The sequence below is a fragment of the Eleutherodactylus coqui genome, chromosome 1 (genome assembly GCF_035609145.1).
Source record: "Eleutherodactylus coqui strain aEleCoq1 chromosome 1, aEleCoq1.hap1, whole genome shotgun sequence".
Classification (NCBI taxonomy): Eukaryota; Metazoa; Chordata; class Amphibia; order Anura; family Eleutherodactylidae; genus Eleutherodactylus; species Eleutherodactylus coqui.
The window spans coordinates 529017616-529038838 of NC_089837.1; the positions used below are offsets into that span (position 1 = coordinate 529017616).

Sequence of the window (21223 nt, forward strand, 5' to 3'; positions counted from 1 at the left end):
ATTCTTGTACAAAGGGGGCAGTATTATAGTAGTTATATTCTTGTATATAGGAGCAGTATTATAGTAGTTATATTCTTGTACATAGTAGGCAGTATTATAGTAGTTATATTCTTGTACATAGGGGGCAGTATTATAGTAGTTATATTCTTGTACATAGGGGGCAGTATTATAGTAGTTATATTCTTGTACATAGGGGGCAGTATTATAGTAGTTATATTCTTGTACATAGGAGGCAGTATTATATTAGTTATATTCTTGTACATAGGGAGCAGTATTATGGTAGTTATATTCTTGTACATAGGGGGCAGTATTATAGTAGTTATATTCTTGTACATAGGGGGCAGTATTATAGTAGTTATATTCTTGTACATAGGGAGCAGTATTATTGTAGTTATATTCTTGTACATAGGGGGCAGTATTATAGTAGTTATATTCTTGTACATAGGGAGCAGTATTATTGTAGTTATATTCTTGTACATACGAGGCAGTATTATAGTAGTTATATTCTAGTACATAGGGGGCAGTATTATAGTAGTTATATTCTTGTACATAGGGGCAGTATTATAGTAGTTATATTCTAGTACATAGGGGCAGTATTATAGTAGTTATATTCTTGTACATAGGGGGCAGTATTATAGTAGTTATATTCTTGTACATAGGGAGCAGTATTATAGTAGTTATATTCTTGTACATAGGGAGCAGTATTATAGTAGTTATATTCTTGTACATAGGGAGCAGTATCATAGTAGTTATATTCTAGTACATAGGGGGCAGTATTATAGTAGTTATATTCTTGTACATAGGGGCAGTATTATAGTAGTTATATTCTTGCACATAGGGGGCAGTATTATAGTAGTTATATTCTTGTACATAAGGGGGCAGTATTATAGTAGTTATATTCTTGTACATAGGGAGCAGTATTATAGTAGTTATATTCTTGTATATAGGAGGCAGTATTATACTAGTTATATTCTTGTACATAGGGAGCAGTATTATAGTAGTTATATTCTTGTACATAGGGGGCAGTATTATACTAGTTATATTCTTGTACATAGGGGGCAGTATTATACTAGTTATATTCTTGTACATAGAGGACAGTATTATAGTAGTTATATTCTTGTACATAGGAGGCAGTATTATAGTAGTTATATTCTTGTACATAGGGGGCAGTATTATAGTAGTTATATTCTTGTACATAGGGGGCAGTATTATAGTAGTTATATTCTTGTACATAGGAAGCAGTATTATAGTAGTTATATTCTTGTACATATTGAGCAGTATTATAATAGTTATATTCTTGTACATAGGGGGCAGTATTATAGTAGTTATATTCTTGTACATAGGAGCAGTATTATAGCAGTTATATTCTTGTACCCAGGGGGCAGTATTATAGTAGTTATATTCTTGTACATAGGAGGCAGTATTATAGTAGTTATATTCTTGTACATAGGGGGCAGTATTATAGTAGTTATATTCTTGTACATAGGAGGCAGTATTATAGTAGTTATATTCTTGTACATAGGGAGCAGTATTATAATAGTTATATTCTTGTACATAGGGGGCAGTATTATAGTAGTTATATTCTTGTACATAGGGGGCAGTATTATAGTAGTTATATTCTTGTACATTGGGGGCACTATTATAGTGGTTATATTCTTGTACATAGGGGGGCAGTATTATAATAGTTATATTCTTGTACATAGGGGGCAGTATTACAGTAGTTATATTCTTGTACATAGGGGCAGTATTATAGTAGTTATATTCTTGTACATAGGGGCAGTATTATAGTAGTTATATTCTTGTACATAGGGGCAGTATTATAGTAGTTATATTCTTGTACATAGGGGGCAGTATTATAGTAGTCATATTCTTGCACATAGGGGGCAGTATTATAGTAGTTATATTCTTGCACATAGTGGGCAGCATTATTGTAGTTATATTCTTGTACACGGGGGCAGTATTACAGTAGTTATATTCTTGCACATAGTGGGCAGTATTATTGTAGTTATATTCTTGTACATAGGGGCAGTATTATAGTAGTTATATTCTTGTACATAGGAGGCAGTATTATAGTAGTTATATTCTTGTACATAGGAGGCAGTATTATAGTAGTTATATTCTTGTACATAGGAGGCAGTATTATAGTAGTTATATTCTTGTACATAGGAGGCAGTATTATAGTAGTTATATTCTTGTACATAGGAGGCAGTATTATAGTAGTTATATTGTTGTACATAGGAGGCAGTATTATAGTAGTTATATTGTTGTACATAGGGAGCAGTATTATAGTAGTTATATTGTTGTCCACAGGGGGCAGTATTATAGTAGTTATATTCTTGTACATAGGAGGCAGTATTATAGTAGCTATATTCTTATACATAGGGGCAGTATTATAGTAGTTATATTCTTGTACATAGGAGCAGTATTATAGTAGTTATATTCTTGTACATAGGAGCAGTATTATAGTAGTTATATTCTTGTACATAGGAGCAGTATTATAGTAGTTATATTCTTGTACATAGGGGGCAGTATTATACTAGTTATATTCTTGTACATAGGGGGCAGTATTATAGTAGTTATATTCTTGTACATAGGGGGCAGTATTATAGTAGTTATATTCTTGTACATAGGGGGCAGTATTATAGTAGTTATATTGTTGTCCACAGGGGGCAGTATTGCAGTAGTTATATTCTTGTACATAGTAGGCAGTATTATAGTAGTTATATTCTTGTACAAAGGGGGCAGTATTATAGTAGTTATATTCTTGTATATAGGAGCAGTATTATAGTAGTTATATTCTTGTACATAGTAGGCAGTATTATAGTAGTTATATTCTTGTACATAGGGGGCAGTATTATAGTAGTTATATTCTTGTACATAGGGGGCAGTATTATAGTAGTTATATTCTTGTACATAGGGGGCAGTATTATAGTAGTTATATTCTTGTACATAGGAGGCAGTATTATATTAGTTATATTCTTGTACATAGGGAGCAGTATTATGGTAGTTATATTCTTGTACATAGGGGGCAGTATTATAGTAGTTATATTCTTGTACATAGGGGGCAGTATTATAGTAGTTATATTCTTGTACATAGGGAGCAGTATTATTGTAGTTATATTCTTGTACATAGGGGGCAGTATTATAGTAGTTATATTCTTGTACATAGGGAGCAGTATTATTGTAGTTATATTCTTGTACATACGAGGCAGTATTATAGTAGTTATATTCTAGTACATAGGGGGCAGTATTATAGTAGTTATATTCTTGTACATAGGGGCAGTATTATAGTAGTTATATTCTAGTACATAGGGGCAGTATTATAGTAGTTATATTCTTGTACATAGGGGGCAGTATTATAGTAGTTATATTCTTGTACATAGGGAGCAGTATTATAGTAGTTATATTCTTGTACATAGGGAGCAGTATTATAGTAGTTATATTCTTGTACATAGGGAGCAGTATCATAGTAGTTATATTCTAGTACATAGGGGGCAGTATTATAGTAGTTATATTCTTGTACATAGGGGCAGTATTATAGTAGTTATATTCTTGCACATAGGGGGCAGTATTATAGTAGTTATATTCTTGTACATAAGGGGGCAGTATTATAGTAGTTATATTCTTGTACATAGGGAGCAGTATTATAGTAGTTATATTCTTGTATATAGGAGGCAGTATTATACTAGTTATATTCTTGTACATAGGGAGCAGTATTATAGTAGTTATATTCTTGTACATAGGGGGCAGTATTATACTAGTTATATTCTTGTACATAGAGGACAGTATTATAGTAGTTATATTCTTGTACATAGGAGGCAGTATTATAGTAGTTATATTCTTGTACATAGGGGGCAGTATTATAGTAGTTATATTCTTGTACATAGGGGGCAGTATTATAGTAGTTATATTCTTGTACATAGGAAGCAGTATTATAGTAGTTATATTCTTGTACATATTGAGCAGTATTATAATAGTTATATTCTTGTACATAGGGGGCAGTATTATAGTAGTTATATTCTTGTACATAGGAGCAGTATTATAGCAGTTATATTCTTGTACCCAGGGGGCAGTATTATAGTAGTTATATTCTTGTACATAGGGGGCAGTATTATAGTAGTTATATTCTTGTACATAGGAAGCAGTATTATAGTAGTTATATTCTTGTACATATTGAGCAGTATTATAATAGTTATATTCTTGTACATAGGGGGCAGTATTATAGTAGTTATATTCTTGTACATAGGAGCAGTATTATAGCAGTTATATTCTTGTACCCAGGGGGCAGTATTATAGTAGTTATTTTCTTGTACATAGGGAGCAGTATTATAGTAGTTATATTCTTGTACATAGGGGCAGTATTATAGTAGTTATATTCTTGTACATAGGAGGCAGTATTATAGTAGTTATATTCTTGTACATAGGAGGCAGTATTATAGTAGTTATATTCTTGTACATAGGGGGCAGTATTATAGTAGTTATATTCTTGTACATAGGAGGCAGTATTATAGTAGTTATATTCTTGTACATAGGGAGCAGTATTATAATAGTTATATTCTTGTACATAGGGGGCAGTATTATAGTAGTTATATTCTTGTACATAGGGGGCAGTATTATAGTAGTTATATTCTTGTACATTGGGGGCACTATTATAGTGGTTATATTCTTGTACATAGGGGGCAGTATTGTAATAGTTATATTCTTGTACATAGGGGGGCAGTATTATAATAGTTATATTCTTGTACATAGGGGGCAGTATTACAGTATTGTCACTAGTAAATGCTGTTGACCTTTAAATTCAGCAGCGTGTTGGAATGAAGATCCTGGATGATTCTTAGCAGCTTGTGGATTTTAGGCACATCACTATTCTGGAGGTAATTTCAGTAATGTTCCGTCTGTATAAAAGTTTAATTGTGAAAATTCATTATATGAGATTAATTATTCCCCGGCAATGGTTTCTTGGAGTGAATGTTATTATTCTCTGGGTCCTAAACAGTCGTTGAGATGTTTGCTGCGCAGTCGAGTCACATTCAGTGTTATTAAAGCAGATGAATTGGATACACGGCCGTTGGCGCCGCGCCAGAGACGTCTGTATTACTACCCGGCCATCATAAACCTCCATATATCAGGCATCGCTGGGAGATGATGGGATATTTGTTTTCTTTTCAAGAAATTGCTCATTAAGAAAACTGAGAAGTCGCTTTCTGCGGGATTGTTATGTGCTGTGATTAATTTACACCGGATTTGGTTTAATGCTGATTGGCAAATACACATGCTATATTATGAAAGATGAAAAGATGGAGGCCGGCCTGACCCGTCGCGACTGTCACTGCGAACACCTTTAGGTCAGTCTTATATATTGTGTCTAAAATTACTTAGAATGTGAAGTGGGTTGTAAATCCATCACAAGTTACATCATCACTTATAAAATGCTCTAGTCACAGCGAGAGCTGCGCGCACGAGTCTTCAGGATGCATTTACACTTCATCATTATTTAGCGATATACATTATACCCAGCGGCTATCAGTTCATTCACATGCGCATATTTTGCGTGTGCAATTCTGTCACGCACAGATAACCGCAGCGTGCTCTTGTTTTCCTGCACAGCGAAAGAGAACATTTTGAACTTAAGTAACTATTCACAATTCCAATGTCTGAGAGCATCATGCTTTTTTTTTTGCGCAGAAAGTACAATAAAATATGCCAATGGCGCAAATACACAACGCCCATTCCGCAAAATCACAGATACGCTTATACTTGTGTGAATCCGTCTTTAGCGCTGATCGCAGTAGTTAACCGTTTAGATGCCGCTGTCAAAGTATGGTGCACCCCCCTCCAATGCCGCATGGGCACCCTGCACTACGCAGGGGGTACTAAAGGCTTCCAGGGCTGCCATGCACAGATGTCTATCCAAGTCCTGGCTGTGGTAAGGCTTTAGAGACATCAAAAATCACTATATACTGCAATACTGAAGTACTACAGTGTATTATATAAAGGATCAAATGATGACAAGTTTAAGTCCTCTTTGGGGACCAAATAAAGAAATAAAAAATGTAAAAAAAAAGTTAAAAGTGCATGTCCAATTTTCCCTGTATAAAAATCTGCACAATTAAAAACCCCACATATTTGGTATCGCTGTGTACTGTAGGCAAGTGGGCGTTTTCCCTTTTCCCAGGCACCAGAATGCCCATCTGTTGCCCCCTACATGCCATTCTCTGTAGAGCTCCTCTGCATACCCCCCCACCCCCCTTTGATAAAGGCCATAGGCCATATCACACTTTTCTCTTTTGGCCCTCCAGGGTCAAAACTCCATGCTCGGCGGTCTCTTTCTTTTTGACTTGTCTGACAAGTTCTCTCTTTTCTTCACTTGGCTCGTCACATCCTTGCAGATCTCTCTCAGACCGTGCCCTCACAGCTTGCAGGTTGACTTCCAAGTGCAACTTTGTATCCTCTGTGGCTTGTAACTCATCTTCAAGTTCCTCTAATTGAATCTTGCTTTCTTCTACTTCCTTAGACTTCTCTAGTTCATGGTCCCTCTTTTCACCATCATCCTTGGAGCTAACACAGTCCTTTATTTCAGTGCACAATGGTTTGTTAAGACTTTCAAACTGAGCCTCCATTTTGAAGGTCTCTTCTAGCTCAAGAACCTTGTCTCGGTACTCTTCCAGTTCCCCTTGTAGCTCCTGCTCCAGCATGGCCTTGCTATGGATTACAGTCTCTAATTCATTTTTCATATCATTCAGCTTTATAATTATCTTTTCCTCACTTTGTAACAATTCTATTTCTTCTCTTAGTACAGTGTTGTCCTTGGTTAGAACCATAGCATTCTTCGAAGTTCCTTTACCTCTGACTCTGGCGTGGTAGTATCCCGTTCACTGATGAGTGTGTCCTTGGAGCCAGCATCCCTGTGATCGGCTTCTACCACTTGGACAACCTGTTTCTTCACCTTCTGGGTTTGCTTTTTGAGGCCATTATACTCTTGCTGCAGTTCTTCCAAGATTTCTGCTGCCACTTCTGAGACCTTCTCAGCTTCAGTATCCTCACTTTCTGCCTTCTCCTTGGCCTCTTGTACGTCAGAGGTCTGTTCAGTTTGCATCTTTTGCTCAGCTCTCACATGAATGACTTTTCCTTTGTTTACAGAAGTGATTTCTTTCCTCCAGACCGTCCAAGTCTTTACAAACTGTTCACCTGGAGTGCCCAGGTCACCTTCACCTAGTTTGGTATGCTTCACCACTTGCGTCTTATTTTTACAATTCTTCATTCCTGCCACCGGTTGTTGGACCACGCCCTTGCGTTTTCTTTGTACCAGAGTTCGCTTTCCAGGAATCATTATCGGGAGTCTTCCACAAGCCCTTCTTCTCTTTTACTCGCTGTCTGAACTGGGTCCTAGACCGCACTAGTCTCTGAACCCTCTTTTCAGCAACATGACACTGTGCCGCCCAACGTTTCATCTTCACGCTTGAATTCTTGGCGAACTTTTGGAACAGCCCCTTTTTCTCTGACCTCATTTTCGGGGATGCGTGTCAAAGTTAACCCTTCAGTCTCTTTCATATCGACCCTTTCTTCAGCACGCTCACATTCAGTGACATATCTTGTAGACCTGATTTTCTCCCCTGTAAGCTGCTGTTCACATATTTTCTGCATCTTTCTCAGTTTGGACACAAGCTCTTTTTGGAGACCAAGCTCCAAAAAAAGCATCTTCTATCTCTTGCTGAAGACTTACTTTAACCTTCTCAAGTTTATTAGAGATGAGCGAACGTACTCGTCCGAGCTTGATATTCGTGCGAATATTAGGGTGTTCGGGATGCTCGTTACTCGTAACGAGCACCACGCGGTGTTCCGGTTACTTTCAGTTTCCTCTCTGAGACGTTAGCGCGCTTTTCTGGCCAATTGAAAGACAGGGAAGGCATTACAACTTCCCCCTGTGACGTTCAAGCCCTATACCACCCCCCTGCAGTGAGTGGCTGGGGCGATCAGATGTCACCCGTGTATAAAAGTCGGCCCCTCCCGCGGCTCGCCTCAGATGGCGTGTGAGTTAGTGAGGGAAAGTGCTGTTCTATTGGAGTTGCTGTAGGGAGAGTGTTTGTAGTGAGTGTAGGCTTCAAGAACCCCAACGGTCCTTCTTAGGGCCACATCTACCTGTGTGTTGGCTGCTGTTATCAGTGGAAATTTTTTTTTTTTTTCTCAAAATCGTCAGTGCAGAGCATTGCACCCGGTATTAGGGACAGAAGTGCTGCATAGGCAGGGAGAGTGTTAGGAGTGAGTGTAGCCTTCAAGAACCTCAACGGTCCTTTCTAGGGCCACATTTAACCGTGTGCAGTACTGTGCTGGCTGCTGTTAGCTGTGTTGCATATTTTTTTTTCTTCTAAAAATCGTCTGTGCAGAGCATTGCACCCTCCATTGATACTACAGGGACAGAATTGTGTAGGCAGGGCCACAACACAGTTATTGTTCATTGAATATACGCAGTGGGGCCTTCCCTTTGCAAAAAAGCGAATTAATTATATTTGGCCAGCCTGTGTCAGTCCTAAGGTCTCCGTGTACGTGTGTGCTGCGTGGACAACGTACAAAAATCAGACGCAACCAGCTACGGTTTACTGCAGGCTTGCGCCATTGTCTTTCCTGACTGGCAAATACCTGCTCTGCCAGAGTTAATAACTCTGCTACACTAAAGTTGTGTGACACTTTTTGAGGGCCACACCACAGTTATTAAACGTATTGTTCATTGAATATACGCAGTGGGGCCTTCCCTTTGCAAAAAAGCGAAAAAATTATATTTGACCTGCAGGCTTGCGCCAATTTATTTCCTGCCTGGGAAATCAAATCACTGGTAATACAGCATGCTGAGGGGTAGGGGTAGGCCTAGAGGACGTGGACGCGGGCGAGGACGCGGAGGCCCAAGTTAGGGTGTGGGCACAGGCCGAGCTCCTGATCCAGGTGTGTCGCAGCCGACTGCTGCGCGATTAGGAGAGAGGCACGTTTCTGGCATCCCCACATTCATCGCCCAATTAATGGGTCCACGCGGGAGACCTTCATTAGAAAATGAGCAGTGTGAGCAGGTCCTGTCGTGGATGGCAGAAAGTGCTTCGAGCAAGCTATCATCCACCCAGAGTTCTGCGCCGTCCAGTGCTGCAAATCCGAATCCTCTGTCTGCTGCTCCTCCTTCCTCCCAGCCTCCTCACTCCACTACAATGACACATGCTCAGGAGCGGGAACACTCCCAGGAACTTTTCTCGGGCCCCTGCTCAGATTGGGCAGCAGTGGTTCCTCTACCACCAGAGGAGTTTATCGTGACTGATGCCCAACCATTGGAAAGTTCCCGGGGTCCGGGGGATGAGGCTGGGGACTTCTGCCAACTGTCTCAAGACCTTTCAGTGGGTGAGGAGGCCGATGACGATGAGACACAGTTGTCTATCAGTGAGGTAGTAGTAAGGGCAGTAAGTCCGAGGGAGGAGCGCACAGAGGATTCGGAGGAAGAGCAGCAGGACGATGAGGTGACTGACCCCACCTGGTGTGCAACGCTTACTCAGGAGGACAGGTCTTCAGAGGGGGAGTCAAGGGCATCAGCAGGGCAGGTTGCAAGAGGCAGTGCGGTGGCCAGGGGTAGAGGCAGGGCCAGACCGAATAATCCACCAACTGTTTCCCAAAGCACACCCTCGCGCCATGCCACCCTGCAGAGGCCGAGGTGCTCTAAGGTCTGGCAGTTTTTCACAGAGACGCCTGACGACCGACGAACAGTGGTGTGCAACCTTTGTCGCGCCAAGATCAGCCGGGGAGCCACCACCAACAGCCTCACCACCACCAGCATGCGCAGACATATGATGGCCAAGCACCCCGCAAGGTGGGACGAAGGCCGTTCACCGCCTCCGGTTTGCACTGCTGCCTCTCCCCCTGTGCCCCAACCTGCCACTGAGATACAACCCCCCTCTCAGGACACAGGCACGACCGTCTCATGGCCTGCACCCACACCCTCACCTCCGCTGTCCTCGGCCCAATCCAGCAATGTCTGTCAGCGCACCGTCCAGCCGTCGCTAGCGCAAGTCTTTGAGCGGAAGCACAAGTACGCCGCCACGCACCCGCACGCTCAATCGTTAACCGTCCACATAGCCAAATTCATCAGCCTTGAGATGCTGCCGTATAGGGTTGTGGAAACGGAGTCCTTCAAAGCTATGATGGCGGCGGCGGCCACGCGCTACTCAGTTCCCAGTCGCCACTACTTTTCCCGATGTGCCGTCCCAGCCCTGCACGACCACGTCTCCCGCAACATTGTACGCGCCCTCACCAACGCGGTTAGTGGCAAGGTCCACTTAACTACGGACACGTAGACAAGCACAGGCGGGCAGGGCCACTACATCTCCCTGACGGCACATTGGGTGAATTTAGTGGAGGCTGGGACAGAGTCAGAGCCTGGGACCGCTCACGTCCTACCCACCCCCAGAATTGCGGGCCCCAGCTCGGTGGTGGTATCTGCGGCGGTGTATGCTTCTTCCACTAAACCACCCTCCTCCTCCTCCTCAACCTCTGTCTCGCAATCTAGATGTGTCAGCAGCAGCAGGACGTCGCCAGCAGTCGGTGTCGCGCGGCGTGGCAGCACAGCGGTGGGCAAGCGTCAGCAGGCCGTGCTGAAACTACTCAGCTTAGGAGATAGGAGGCACACGGCCCACGAACTGCTGCAGGGTCTGACAGAGCAGACCGACCGCTGGCTTGCGCCGCTGAGCCTCCAACCGGGCATGGTCGTGTGTGACAACGGCCGTAACCTGGTGGCGGCTCTGCAGCTCGGCAGCCTCACGCACGTGCCATGCCTGGCCCACGTCTTTAATTTGGTGGTTCAGCGCTTTCTGAAAAGCTACCCACGCTTGTCAGACCTGCTCGTAAAGGTGCGCCGGCTCTGCGCACATTTCCGCAAGTCCCACACGGACGCTGCCACCCTGCGCACCCTGCAACATTGGTTTAATCTGCCAGTGCACCGACTGCTGTGCGACGTGCCCACACGGTGGAACTCTACGCTCCACATGTTGGCTAGGCTCTATGAGCAGCGTAGAGCTATAGTGGAATACCAACTCCAACATGGGCGGTGCAGTGGGAGTCAGCCTCCTCAATTATTTACAGAAGAGTGGGCCTGGTTGGCAGACATCTGCCAGGTCCTTCGAAACTTTGAGCAGTCTACCCAGGTGGTGAGCGGCGATGCTGCAATCATTAGCGTCACCATTCCTTTGCTATGCATCTTGAGAACTTCCCTGCAAACCATAAAGGCAGCCGCTTTGCGCTCGGAAACAGAGCCGGGGGAAGACAGTATGTCGCTGGATAGTCAGAGCACCCTCCTGTCTATATCTCAGCGCGTTCAGGAGGAGGAGGAGGAGCATGAGGAGGAGGGGGAAGAGACAGCTTGGCCCACTGCTGACAGTACCCATGCTGCTTGCCTGTCATCATTTCAGCGTGTATAGCCTGAGGAGGAGGAGGAGGAGGATCCTGAAAGTGATCTTCCTAGTGCGGACAGCCATGTGTTGCGTACAGGTACCCTGGCACACATGGCTGACTTCATGTTAGGATACCTTTCTCGTGACCCTCGCATTCAACGCATTCTGGCCACTACGGATTACTGGGTGTACACACTGCTCGACCCACGCTATAAGGAGAACCTTCCCACTCTCATTCCTGAAGAGGAAAGGGGTTCGAGAGTGTTGCTATACCACAGGACCCTGGCGGACAAGCTGATGGTAAAATTCCCATCCGACAGCGGTAGTGGCAGAAGGCGCAGTTCCGAGGGCCAGGTAGCAGGGGAGGCGCAGAGATCAGGCAGCATGTACAGCACAGGCAATACAACAGTCTTTAAGGGCCTGGCCAGCTTTATGGCTCCCCAGCAAGACTGTGTCACCGCTCCCCAGTCAAGGCTCAGTCGGCGGGAGCACTGTAAAAGGATGGTGAGGGAGTACGTAGCCGATCGCACGACCATCCTCGGTGACGCCTCTGCCCCCTACAACTACTGGGTGTCGAAGCTGGACATGTGGCCTGAACTAGCGCTGTATGCCCTGGAGGTGCTTGCTTGTCCTGCGGCTAGCGTCTTGTCAGAGAGGGTGTTTAGTGTGGCTGGGGGAATCATCACAGATAAGCGTAGCCGCCTGTCAACCGACAGCGCCGACAGGCTTACACTCATCAAGATGAACAAAGCCTGGATTTCCCCAGACTTCTCTTCTCCACCAGCGGACAGCAGCGATACCTAAGCAATACGTAGGCTGCACCCACGGATGGAAGCATCGTTCTCTATCACCATCCAAAACGGGGACATTTCTGCTTCATCAATCTGTGTATAATATTCCTCCTCCTCCTCCTGCTCCTCCTCCTGCTCCTCCTCCTGAAACCTCACGTAATCACGCTGAACGGGCAAGTTTTCTTAGGGCCACAAGGCTCACTCATAATTTTTCTAAACAATTTTTATATGTTTCAATGCTCTTAAAAGCATTGAAACTTTAACTTGAACCAATTTTTATTTTAACTGGGCTGCCTCCAGGCCTAGTTACCACTTAAGCCACATTAACCAAAGCGATTAATGGGTTTCACCTGCCCTCTTGGTTGGCCATGGCCAATTTTTCTCAGGTACATTAGTACTGTTGATTCAGCAATTTTTGTGGGCCCTCGCATACAGTGTAATCAAATAAATTTTTAGCCCACCTGCATTACAGCTGACGTTACATCCGCTGTGTTGGGCACTACAATGGGATATATTTATGTACCGCCGGTGGCTTCCTGGCACCCACCCATGCTGTGGGTCCACAGGGAATTATAAATGCATCTGTTTCCACTTGTAAAGAACCCCAGTCTGACTGGGGCATGCAGTGTGGGCCGAAGCCCACCTGCATTAAGCACGACATTACTACCTCAGCTGTGTTGGGCAATGCAATGGGATATTTTTGTGTATCGCCGGTGGGTTCCAGGGAGCCACCCATGCTGTCAGTCGACAGGGACTTCACAATAGGGAGTTGTACCTGCCTGTGTCTATGAATTAAAAAGCCCGGTCTGACTGGGGCATGCAGACACCTTGACAGAATGAATAGTGTGTGGCACATAGGTTCCCCATTGCTATGCCCACATGTGCAGCTCCTGATGGCGGTGGCACAGGATTCTATTTCTCATTGCTTCTGTACAGCATTGTGGGCTATCGCCCCGCCCCTTTTAAAGAGGGTCGCTGCCTAGCCATGCCAACCCTCTGCAGTGTGTGCCTGCGGTTCCTCGTGATGGCAGACGCACTTCTAAATAGACATGAGGGTGCTGTGGCATGAGGGCAGCTGAAGGCTGCGCAGGGACACTTTGGTGTGTGCTGTGGGGGGGAGGGGGGGCGGTTGGGCAGCGTGTAACCCAGGAGAAGTGGCAGTGGAGTGTCATGCAGGCAGTGATTGTGCTTTGTTGGAGGTAGTGTGGTGCTTAGCAAAGGTATGCCATGCTAATGAGGGCTTTTCAGAAGTAAAAGTTTTTGGGAGGGGGGGGGCCCACTCTTGCCGCTATTGTGGCTTAAAGGGGTTGTCCCGAGGCAGCAAGTGGGTCTGTACACTTCTGCATGGCCATAATAATGCACTTTGTAATGTACATTGTGCATTAATTATGAGCCATGCAGAAGTTATAAAAAGTTTTATACTTACCTGTTCCGTTGCTGGCGTCCTCGTCTCCATGGTGCCGACTAATTTTCGCCCTCCGATGGCCAAATTAGCCGCGCTTGCGCAGTCCGGGTCTTCTGCAGTCTTCTATGGGGCTCCGTGTAGCTCCGTGTAGCTCCGCCCCGTCACGTGCCGATTCCAGCCAATCAGGAGGCTGGAATCGGCAGTGGACCGCACAGAAGAGCTGCGGTCCACGGAGGAAGAGGCCATCTTCAGCGGTGAGTAGAGAAGTCACCGGAGCGCGGGGATTCAGGTAAGCGCTCCGGTGAGCTTTCTTTACCTCCCTGCATCGGGGTTGTCTCGCGCCGAACGGGGGGGGGGTTGAAAAAAAAAAAAACCCGTTTCGGCGCGGGACAACCCCTTTAATAGTGGGACCTGTGAACTTGAGATGCAGCCCAACATGTAGCCCCTCGCCTGCCCTATCTGTTGCTGTGTCGTTCCCATCACTTTCTTGAATTGCCCAGATTTTCACACATGAAAACCTTAGCGAGCATCGGCGAAATACAAAAATGCTCGGGTCGCCCATTGACTTCAATGGGGTTCGTTACTCGAAACGAACCCTCGAGCATCGCGAAAAGTTCGTCCCGAGTAACGAGCACCCGAGCATTTTGGTGCTCGCTCATCTCTAAAGTTTATCATAAGCGTCTGTTTTCTCTTCACACTGCTGCCTTGTAGCTTCTAACTCCTCTTGTATTTCTCTTTTCTGCTCTTCCACAGAATCCAAGCACACAGCACTCTTCTCCAGTCTATATTCTCGGTCAGACACCTCAGTCGGAAGTGTTGCAATCTGCTCTGACAGGTTTCTCTTAGCTTCTTCATCTTCCTCTACCTGCTTGAGGAACACATTTTTTTAATCTTGCATAGTCTTCAGTCTTCAAGCCTCTGCTGTGTCTCTTCTTGCAGTAACTTCTGGGACTCTTCACTCTGATCTTCCAGCTCCACCAGCAGCCTGCTCACCTGCTCAGACAATGCTGTCTGCACACCGTCACCTTCAGTTATTTTTATTTGCAGCTCTTAAAGCTGCATCTCTACTGTATTTCTCTTGCCTTCAGACTCCTGTTTAGCCTGCAAAAGGACCGTCAGCTTATGGGTAAGCTCAGTACACTTGCTTTCCACAGCCTGTTTGACCCCTTCCAAGGTTTCATTCATCTTTTAAGCTTGCTCTCACTGTTGGGACAGTTCCATCATAGCTAGCGCATGGGTCTGATTGAGTTCCTGGATCTGAGCTTCATATTCTTCAGCTTCCTCATCCATGCTCATCTGTAGCTGGGATACCAGTCTCTCATGCAGTGTTTCCTAATTTTCCTTGTAAACCAGTAAGTCTTTCAAGATCTCTGCTTGCTTCTCTGCCTGACTGCAAGCAGCTTTCTCTAGTTCCAGCTCTTCCTTGAGCTGACTTATTTGGCACCATTTTTCTTTGCTTACTGCATTTTCAACTCTGCAACCTGATTCTGCAAACCTGTAGTTTGATTCTGTGCATCTGTAGAAGCTCTTTCTAACTCGCAACACGTTATCTCCAACTCTTGGGTTTTTATTTACAGTTTCTTACAGTCCTGTTTATACTGCACAGATTGTGCCTCCAGACATACTCTGCGATCACCCTCCTCTCTGAGGTCTTGTATCTCTTCATGGGCTTGCATTGGTGCACATCTCTCCTGAATTTTAAACAAGCATTCTGTTGCTGTCTTCCCCTGGACCTCAGGATCTGCTCTGACAACCTCACTTGTCTCACTAGCAGCAGCCTTTTTCTTCTTTTTTCTCTTCTTTGCACATTTAGTACGATCTATCCTTTCTCTCTCTAAAGGCCTAGTACTACTCACTCCAGCATTTCTAGTCTTACACACACTATCCTCATTATTACTTCCCTCTCACTAGAGGTATACTTGCCCTGACTCCCCCATGGGCGTTGGCTGCACTCCTCATTGCACCCTGTTCACATCCTGACTTCATTTGCAGAACATTACTACACATATCATATACAGAAAACATCCCACAATCCCTCACACCCATTTCAAGGTTAGTGGATTTTTTCTGCAACACATTATCCCCAATACAGTTTTGGGACTTCTTTTCACCCAATGCACATACTGCCGCTTTCCCAGCACCCTCCTGCAAGGAAAACATTCTGTTATGCAGCATTTTAACCACATTGTCATCAATGTGTTCACAGTCAAGTCCATATCGCAGTCTTTTTAGTGGTCTCACCACTCCATGGATTGTTATCACCTCCTGTTGTGCCCTCAAAGCTCTGTAGTCAGCCTCCAACACAGGCCAGTGGGGTTTTACTGGCCCCTTTGCCACTGGACACCCGTACATACACAAGTCCATTTGTAGACACCCCCAGCACGGCTCTTTTTGGTTGCCTCCTGCAACGGCCACCATCTTGACTGCACAGTCCACAATGAATAAATAAAGCAACACGTTCACCAACTTGCCCCGTAGACGTCCTCAGTCTGGTCCGTTGTTGCTCCCACAGCAACCACAATTTTTCAGCCTCCTGGCCCTCTAAATTGCCTCCAGCAGACGTTTGTCACCCCTAAGGCAACCGCAAATTCAGCCTCCTGGCTCTTTAAATGCTGCTTTGTGCGCCACTCCACTTGTGCCAGCGCATCCTCCACCATATGTAGCAAGCGGGTTGCATTTGCCTGCAGATCGCCAACTCTCAGACTGGAATGGGCACCGACCACGTAGAAGGACCCTCTGGAGATGCGGATTTCCTTTAAACCTGGCTCCTGCCTGTCTTTATTCACAGTATAACCAACGTAAACAGAGTCCATATAACGTTTCTTCAACAAAGCATAAGAGTCCGCATGCGCACCCCACCTGGGTGTCAAGGTTAGGGTGGTCACCCCTGTTGGGCTCTGGCCTTTCCTAAGCCACCAGCCTGTAGCACCTCAGCTCTGCTGCACAGGTCTGCTCTGGCTCTCTCAGCCAACATCTCCCTGGGTGTAGCAGGAATGTACCATTATATACAACTTCCTGACCACACCTGTGGCCGTTTTCCCTTTTCTCGGGCTCCAGAATGCCAGTCTGTTGCCCCCTACAGCCCATTCTCTGTAGTTCACCTCTACAGTACGTAAAAGTCTGTACTATTAAACTATCCCAATATTTAGCCGGCACAATGAAGGCTGTGAAAAAAAGGACAGGTTTTTTTTTGCTATCATGGCTCTTGAATAAAAAGTGATCTAAACAATGTACGCTCCCCAAAATAAAAACGACTGCAACAAAAGCATCCTCCTGCCGAGCCCAATTAACCAAAATGTTAGAAAAAGTTATGTCTCAAAATATGACGACTCGAAATATGATAAAAAAAACTATAGAACGTTGGGATAGGTGTCGGGGCTCGGTGTCGGGGCTCGGTGTCAGGGATCGGTGTCGGGGATCGGTGTCAGGGATAGGTGTCGGGGCTCGGTGTCGGGGATCGGTGTCGGGGATCGGTGTCGGGGATCGGTGTCGGGGATCGGTGTCGGGGCTCGGTGTCGGGGCTCGGTGTCGGGGATCGGTGTCGGGGCTCGGTGTCGGGGATCGGTGTCGGGGATCGGTGTCGGGGATCGGTGTCGGGGCTCGGTGTCGGGGATCGGTGTCGGGGATCGGTGTCGGGGATCGGTGTCGGGGATCGGTGTCGGGGATCGGTGTCGGGGATCGGTGTCGGGGCTCGGTGTCGGGGCTCGGTGTCGGGGATCGGTGTCGGGGCTCGGTGTCGGGGCTCGGTGTCGGGGCTCGGTGTCGAGGATCGGTGTCGGGGCTCGTTCACACGACGCTGTCGGTGCGCATTAGAGAACCAATGCTTTCCTATAGAAATGTTCCCACAAAGGAATTTTAGGAGGCGCAAAAAACTTGCACCTTCCAATGATAAGACTGCGTGGCTACAAAGCTCACATCTAAGGTCCATGCTGCGAGAACAGATACGCCCCGACCCATCTGTGGTGCGCGATGTGCAGGAGTGTCCATTGACTCCTATGGGAGCAGAAGTCTATGGAAACTCCAGTGCAGGAAAAGAAGATTAGAAGTCACTACGAGGATTACAGTGGGACATTTTAAACTTGGGGAACCCCCTGGGAGTGGAACTGAACCCTCAGGGCGTCCCCTCATCCCCGCAAGGGCTAAGAGGAGTTTGCAGCAGGACATTTAAAATGTGCTTCTGGGCTACAGCGGCGACTTCCTCCGACCCCGCTGCTGGGCATTTTCCCAGCAGTAGGGGGCAGTAGGGGACTCCCTTCACCTCCCCCCCAGCAAGGGAATCCCAAGAGATTTCCCTATAGCGGGGAGAGAGAGGGGGGTGGAGTTACAGGGCTCCCCTGAGGGTTTCCCAGAGAGCGGGGCGGAGCTGGAGGGATCTGCCCTCTAGCCCTGCCCCTGTCAAGTTACAATGGGAAAAATTTCAGGGGAGAGATATCTAGCCCCACCTCCTCCATCTAGCCCCTCCCCCTCCCTCTCTGCAATGGGGATATCTCTCGGGGATCCCCTGTAGCCACGCCCCTCTGTCCCTCTGCACTATGGGAATATCCCTTGGGGATCCCCATAGCAGGAAGAGACAGAGGAGGGCTATGGGTTAATCCCCCATAGCAGAGAGACAAAGCAGGCTATGGGGTAATCCCCCATAGCCCCACTCTCTCTCTCCCTGCTATGGGTTAATCCCCCATAGCCCCGCTCTCTCCCTCCCTGCTATGGGGAAATCCCAAAGCCCTGCGGGGCCTCTTCTTCTCTCTTCTCATAGAGCAGCTGTGTTTTGTTAAGAGCAGCTGATCCAGTGAGTGGACGACTTTCATGCGCATGAAGCATTGCCTGTTCACGCAGTTTTAGTGTAGTGTAGGCACGCTTCCTTTGCACGCCTATACAGCGCTCGTGTGAATGAGCCCTAATGCCACTGACCACAGAACAAAGTGCATATGTCATTTCACTGCACTGTGAACGTGGTAAAAACTACCCCCCCCATGCATTATATGGTGCATTAAATAGTACCACAAAAAATGCAACCCCCTCCCCTCCCCCCCACACAAAAAACAGCGACCCCCATACTGCTATGTCAATGGGAACATTTTAAATTAACTGGTCTTTGGGGGGAGGGGATGAAAAAACAAAAATAAATATAATAAAAAATCTCTGGTCCCGAAGGTGTTAATGTCTTATCTGCAGTCCGACGCAGAGCTGCGTGCCGGGTGACTCCGCTCATCTGTACTTGGGCTCAGTTCTGTCCTGCTGACATCACATTCAGAGCTGCGATCACATATTTACAAAGTACTACAAGGATGCATCAGCGCCTCATGTCTTATACTCCAGTCACATCCGGACCTGTTACACCATATCTGGCCCTTACAGAGCCGCGTTCTGAAATCTTCTGCCATGACATGCGTTACGTCATGTCCTCCAGTCACACCCAGAGCTGCATAAACAATTTTTCTGCAACATTTTATTTTATACTCCAATCACATAATGAGCTGCATTCACAATTCGCCTGGCTCCAAACTTAGCGCTTGAGTTGCTTCACAGCTTATACTCTAGCCACATCCAGAGCTGCATTAAATATTCAGCTTACTGCTACTGAGAACTCATCACCAGGGAGTGTGACGTGTATTGTAGTACTTACCAGTATGACGCAGACCACCCGCCCACTGTCCTGTTCCAGCAGGGGGACAATCAGCACTGGGAGGAAAGACAAAAGACAGTTGTTAAAGGGGTTTGCTAGCTGTAAGTGCTGACCCTTCCTCGGTCGTCAATAATGAATCGGCGGGGGTCGGCTGCCGGGGATCTGCGCCCAGATGCTATCACTGTCTGGCTATATGAACATGACCTTCATCTTTTGCTTGTAATACCAAGTCTGATCACATGGTGTGCTATTTCATGTTGTGAGCTATTAATGGGTGATTTGCAATGCCACGTCTGACCACACGGAGTGCTGTAAACCAGGGGTATCCAGCCTATAGTCTGCAGGGTTGTTCAGAGGACTGTGGACCATGGGGGGTTGTGTGGAGGCAGATGAGCTGTGTGATGTGAGGATACTGGTAGATCGTCACCCATCTTTATGTGTCAATCTGACACCTTTCTGGTCTGTGAAAAGTTGGGTGGATTTAGGCAGATGGTTAAGTGTATCTTCTGCCAAGCAGAGCTTATCAATATTCATTCCACTGCCAGTCACACCTGGACCAGAAGGGCCTCTGATGCAATTTGGAAGCCCTTTACAGGAGATCCCATAGTCTCCCTGCCCCTCCAATACGCATCCTTCAGACCTGCTGACTGCGATTTCCATCCACTCAGATGGGACAAAGAAACAATTAATAACAGAGTTTATGGGTCAACAGCAATTATATTCTCCACGGATGCAGTGCTGTCGCTGTTTGACCCCGGGAACCTACAGAATCCAGAACTGCGAAGCTAATCATTTGTCGCATATACCACATGTCCTTGCTTTATTTTATGCCTTTCTGAGCCACTGACCTTGGTCCTGGAAAGCCCCTTCAAAGTTTTGCTTGTAATACCACATCTGACCACATGGTGTGCTATTACACATCTATTAGGATCCGTTCACACAGCGGAATCAGCCTTGGATTTGTTGGTGCAGATTCAGCCTTTAAAATCCCGGCAGAGATCGGTGGATTCTGCGTGGATCCACATCAAGAAGGGGCAGGCCACATCCTATTTTCATGGCAACTCGGATTTGAAGTCCATGGGGGAAGCAATCTGCCTGGTGACATTGCAGGCTCATTCACTTGGGCTCATGTTTAGTCCGCTGACCCGCACCGGAGTCCAGCGTGTATTTTACGTGCGCATTACACACACGTTAGAAAAATAGCAGCTTGTTCGAATGTCGGAAGTTTAACGCAGATAAAATGCCCATAGAAGTCTATGGGAGTGCGAAATGCAGGTAAATGCGCTGCGGATGTTACGCATGCTGCATGTTTCACAGCGTGACAAAAGGAGAATTCCATGTGCAAAAACCGCAGTGAATACGGATGCGAGACAAGAAGAAATGCATTATGTCAAATACGCACCAAGAATGCAGGGAAAACGCTGTATACGCTACGCCCGTGTGAATGAGCCCTAACATGGATCCCCTTCACATGAATTGGGCGTTTGTGTGGCACAGATTTTGGTTTGGAGTCTGTGAACCTAACCCTAGCGTCCATTTACACGGGACGACTGTTGGACAAACGATGCCCGACACTCGTCCCTCTGTGTCCGCGCTCCTGTGCTGTCACAGGGGAGCTAGCAGTATTGGCTCGCTCATGGGGGGTGGGGCGGTTCAGATTTCTTCCCTCTCGTTCCCCCCCTCTTTTTTGACATAACACAGCAGCCGTTCACTACTGAACAGCCGCTGTTTAAGCAGAATGATGAGCTCATCGCTGATCGTTTATACAGCTTAAATGGACGATGAGCTGATCGTTCAGCGAAAATAGCTGCTGTTCAGTAGTGAACGGCCACTGTGTTATTTCAATGGAGAGGGGCGGGGGAGCGAGAGGAGAGAAATCTCCTGCTCTGCCCCGCCCCCCTGCTGCCCGCTCCGTGAGCGAGACCGCACCAATAGCTCCTGTGTGACAGCAAGGGAGCGCAGAGACACAGGGACGAGTGTTGGGCAT

General features: G+C 46.3%; 1 protein-coding gene across 4 annotated transcripts in view; it reads right to left on the reverse strand.

The window, feature by feature from the left end:
- The window catches only part of PDE2A (phosphodiesterase 2A), a 386975-nt gene that overhangs the window by 104291 nt on the left and 261461 nt on the right, over positions 1-21223 (reverse strand). For all 4 annotated transcript variants that reach the window (XM_066588384.1, XM_066588383.1, XM_066588382.1 and 1 more), the window contains one exon: positions 19237-19292. In XM_066588384.1, coding sequence (XP_066444481.1) covers positions 19237-19292 — 56 coding nt within the window. The remainder of the gene's footprint in view (positions 1-19236; positions 19293-21223) is intronic.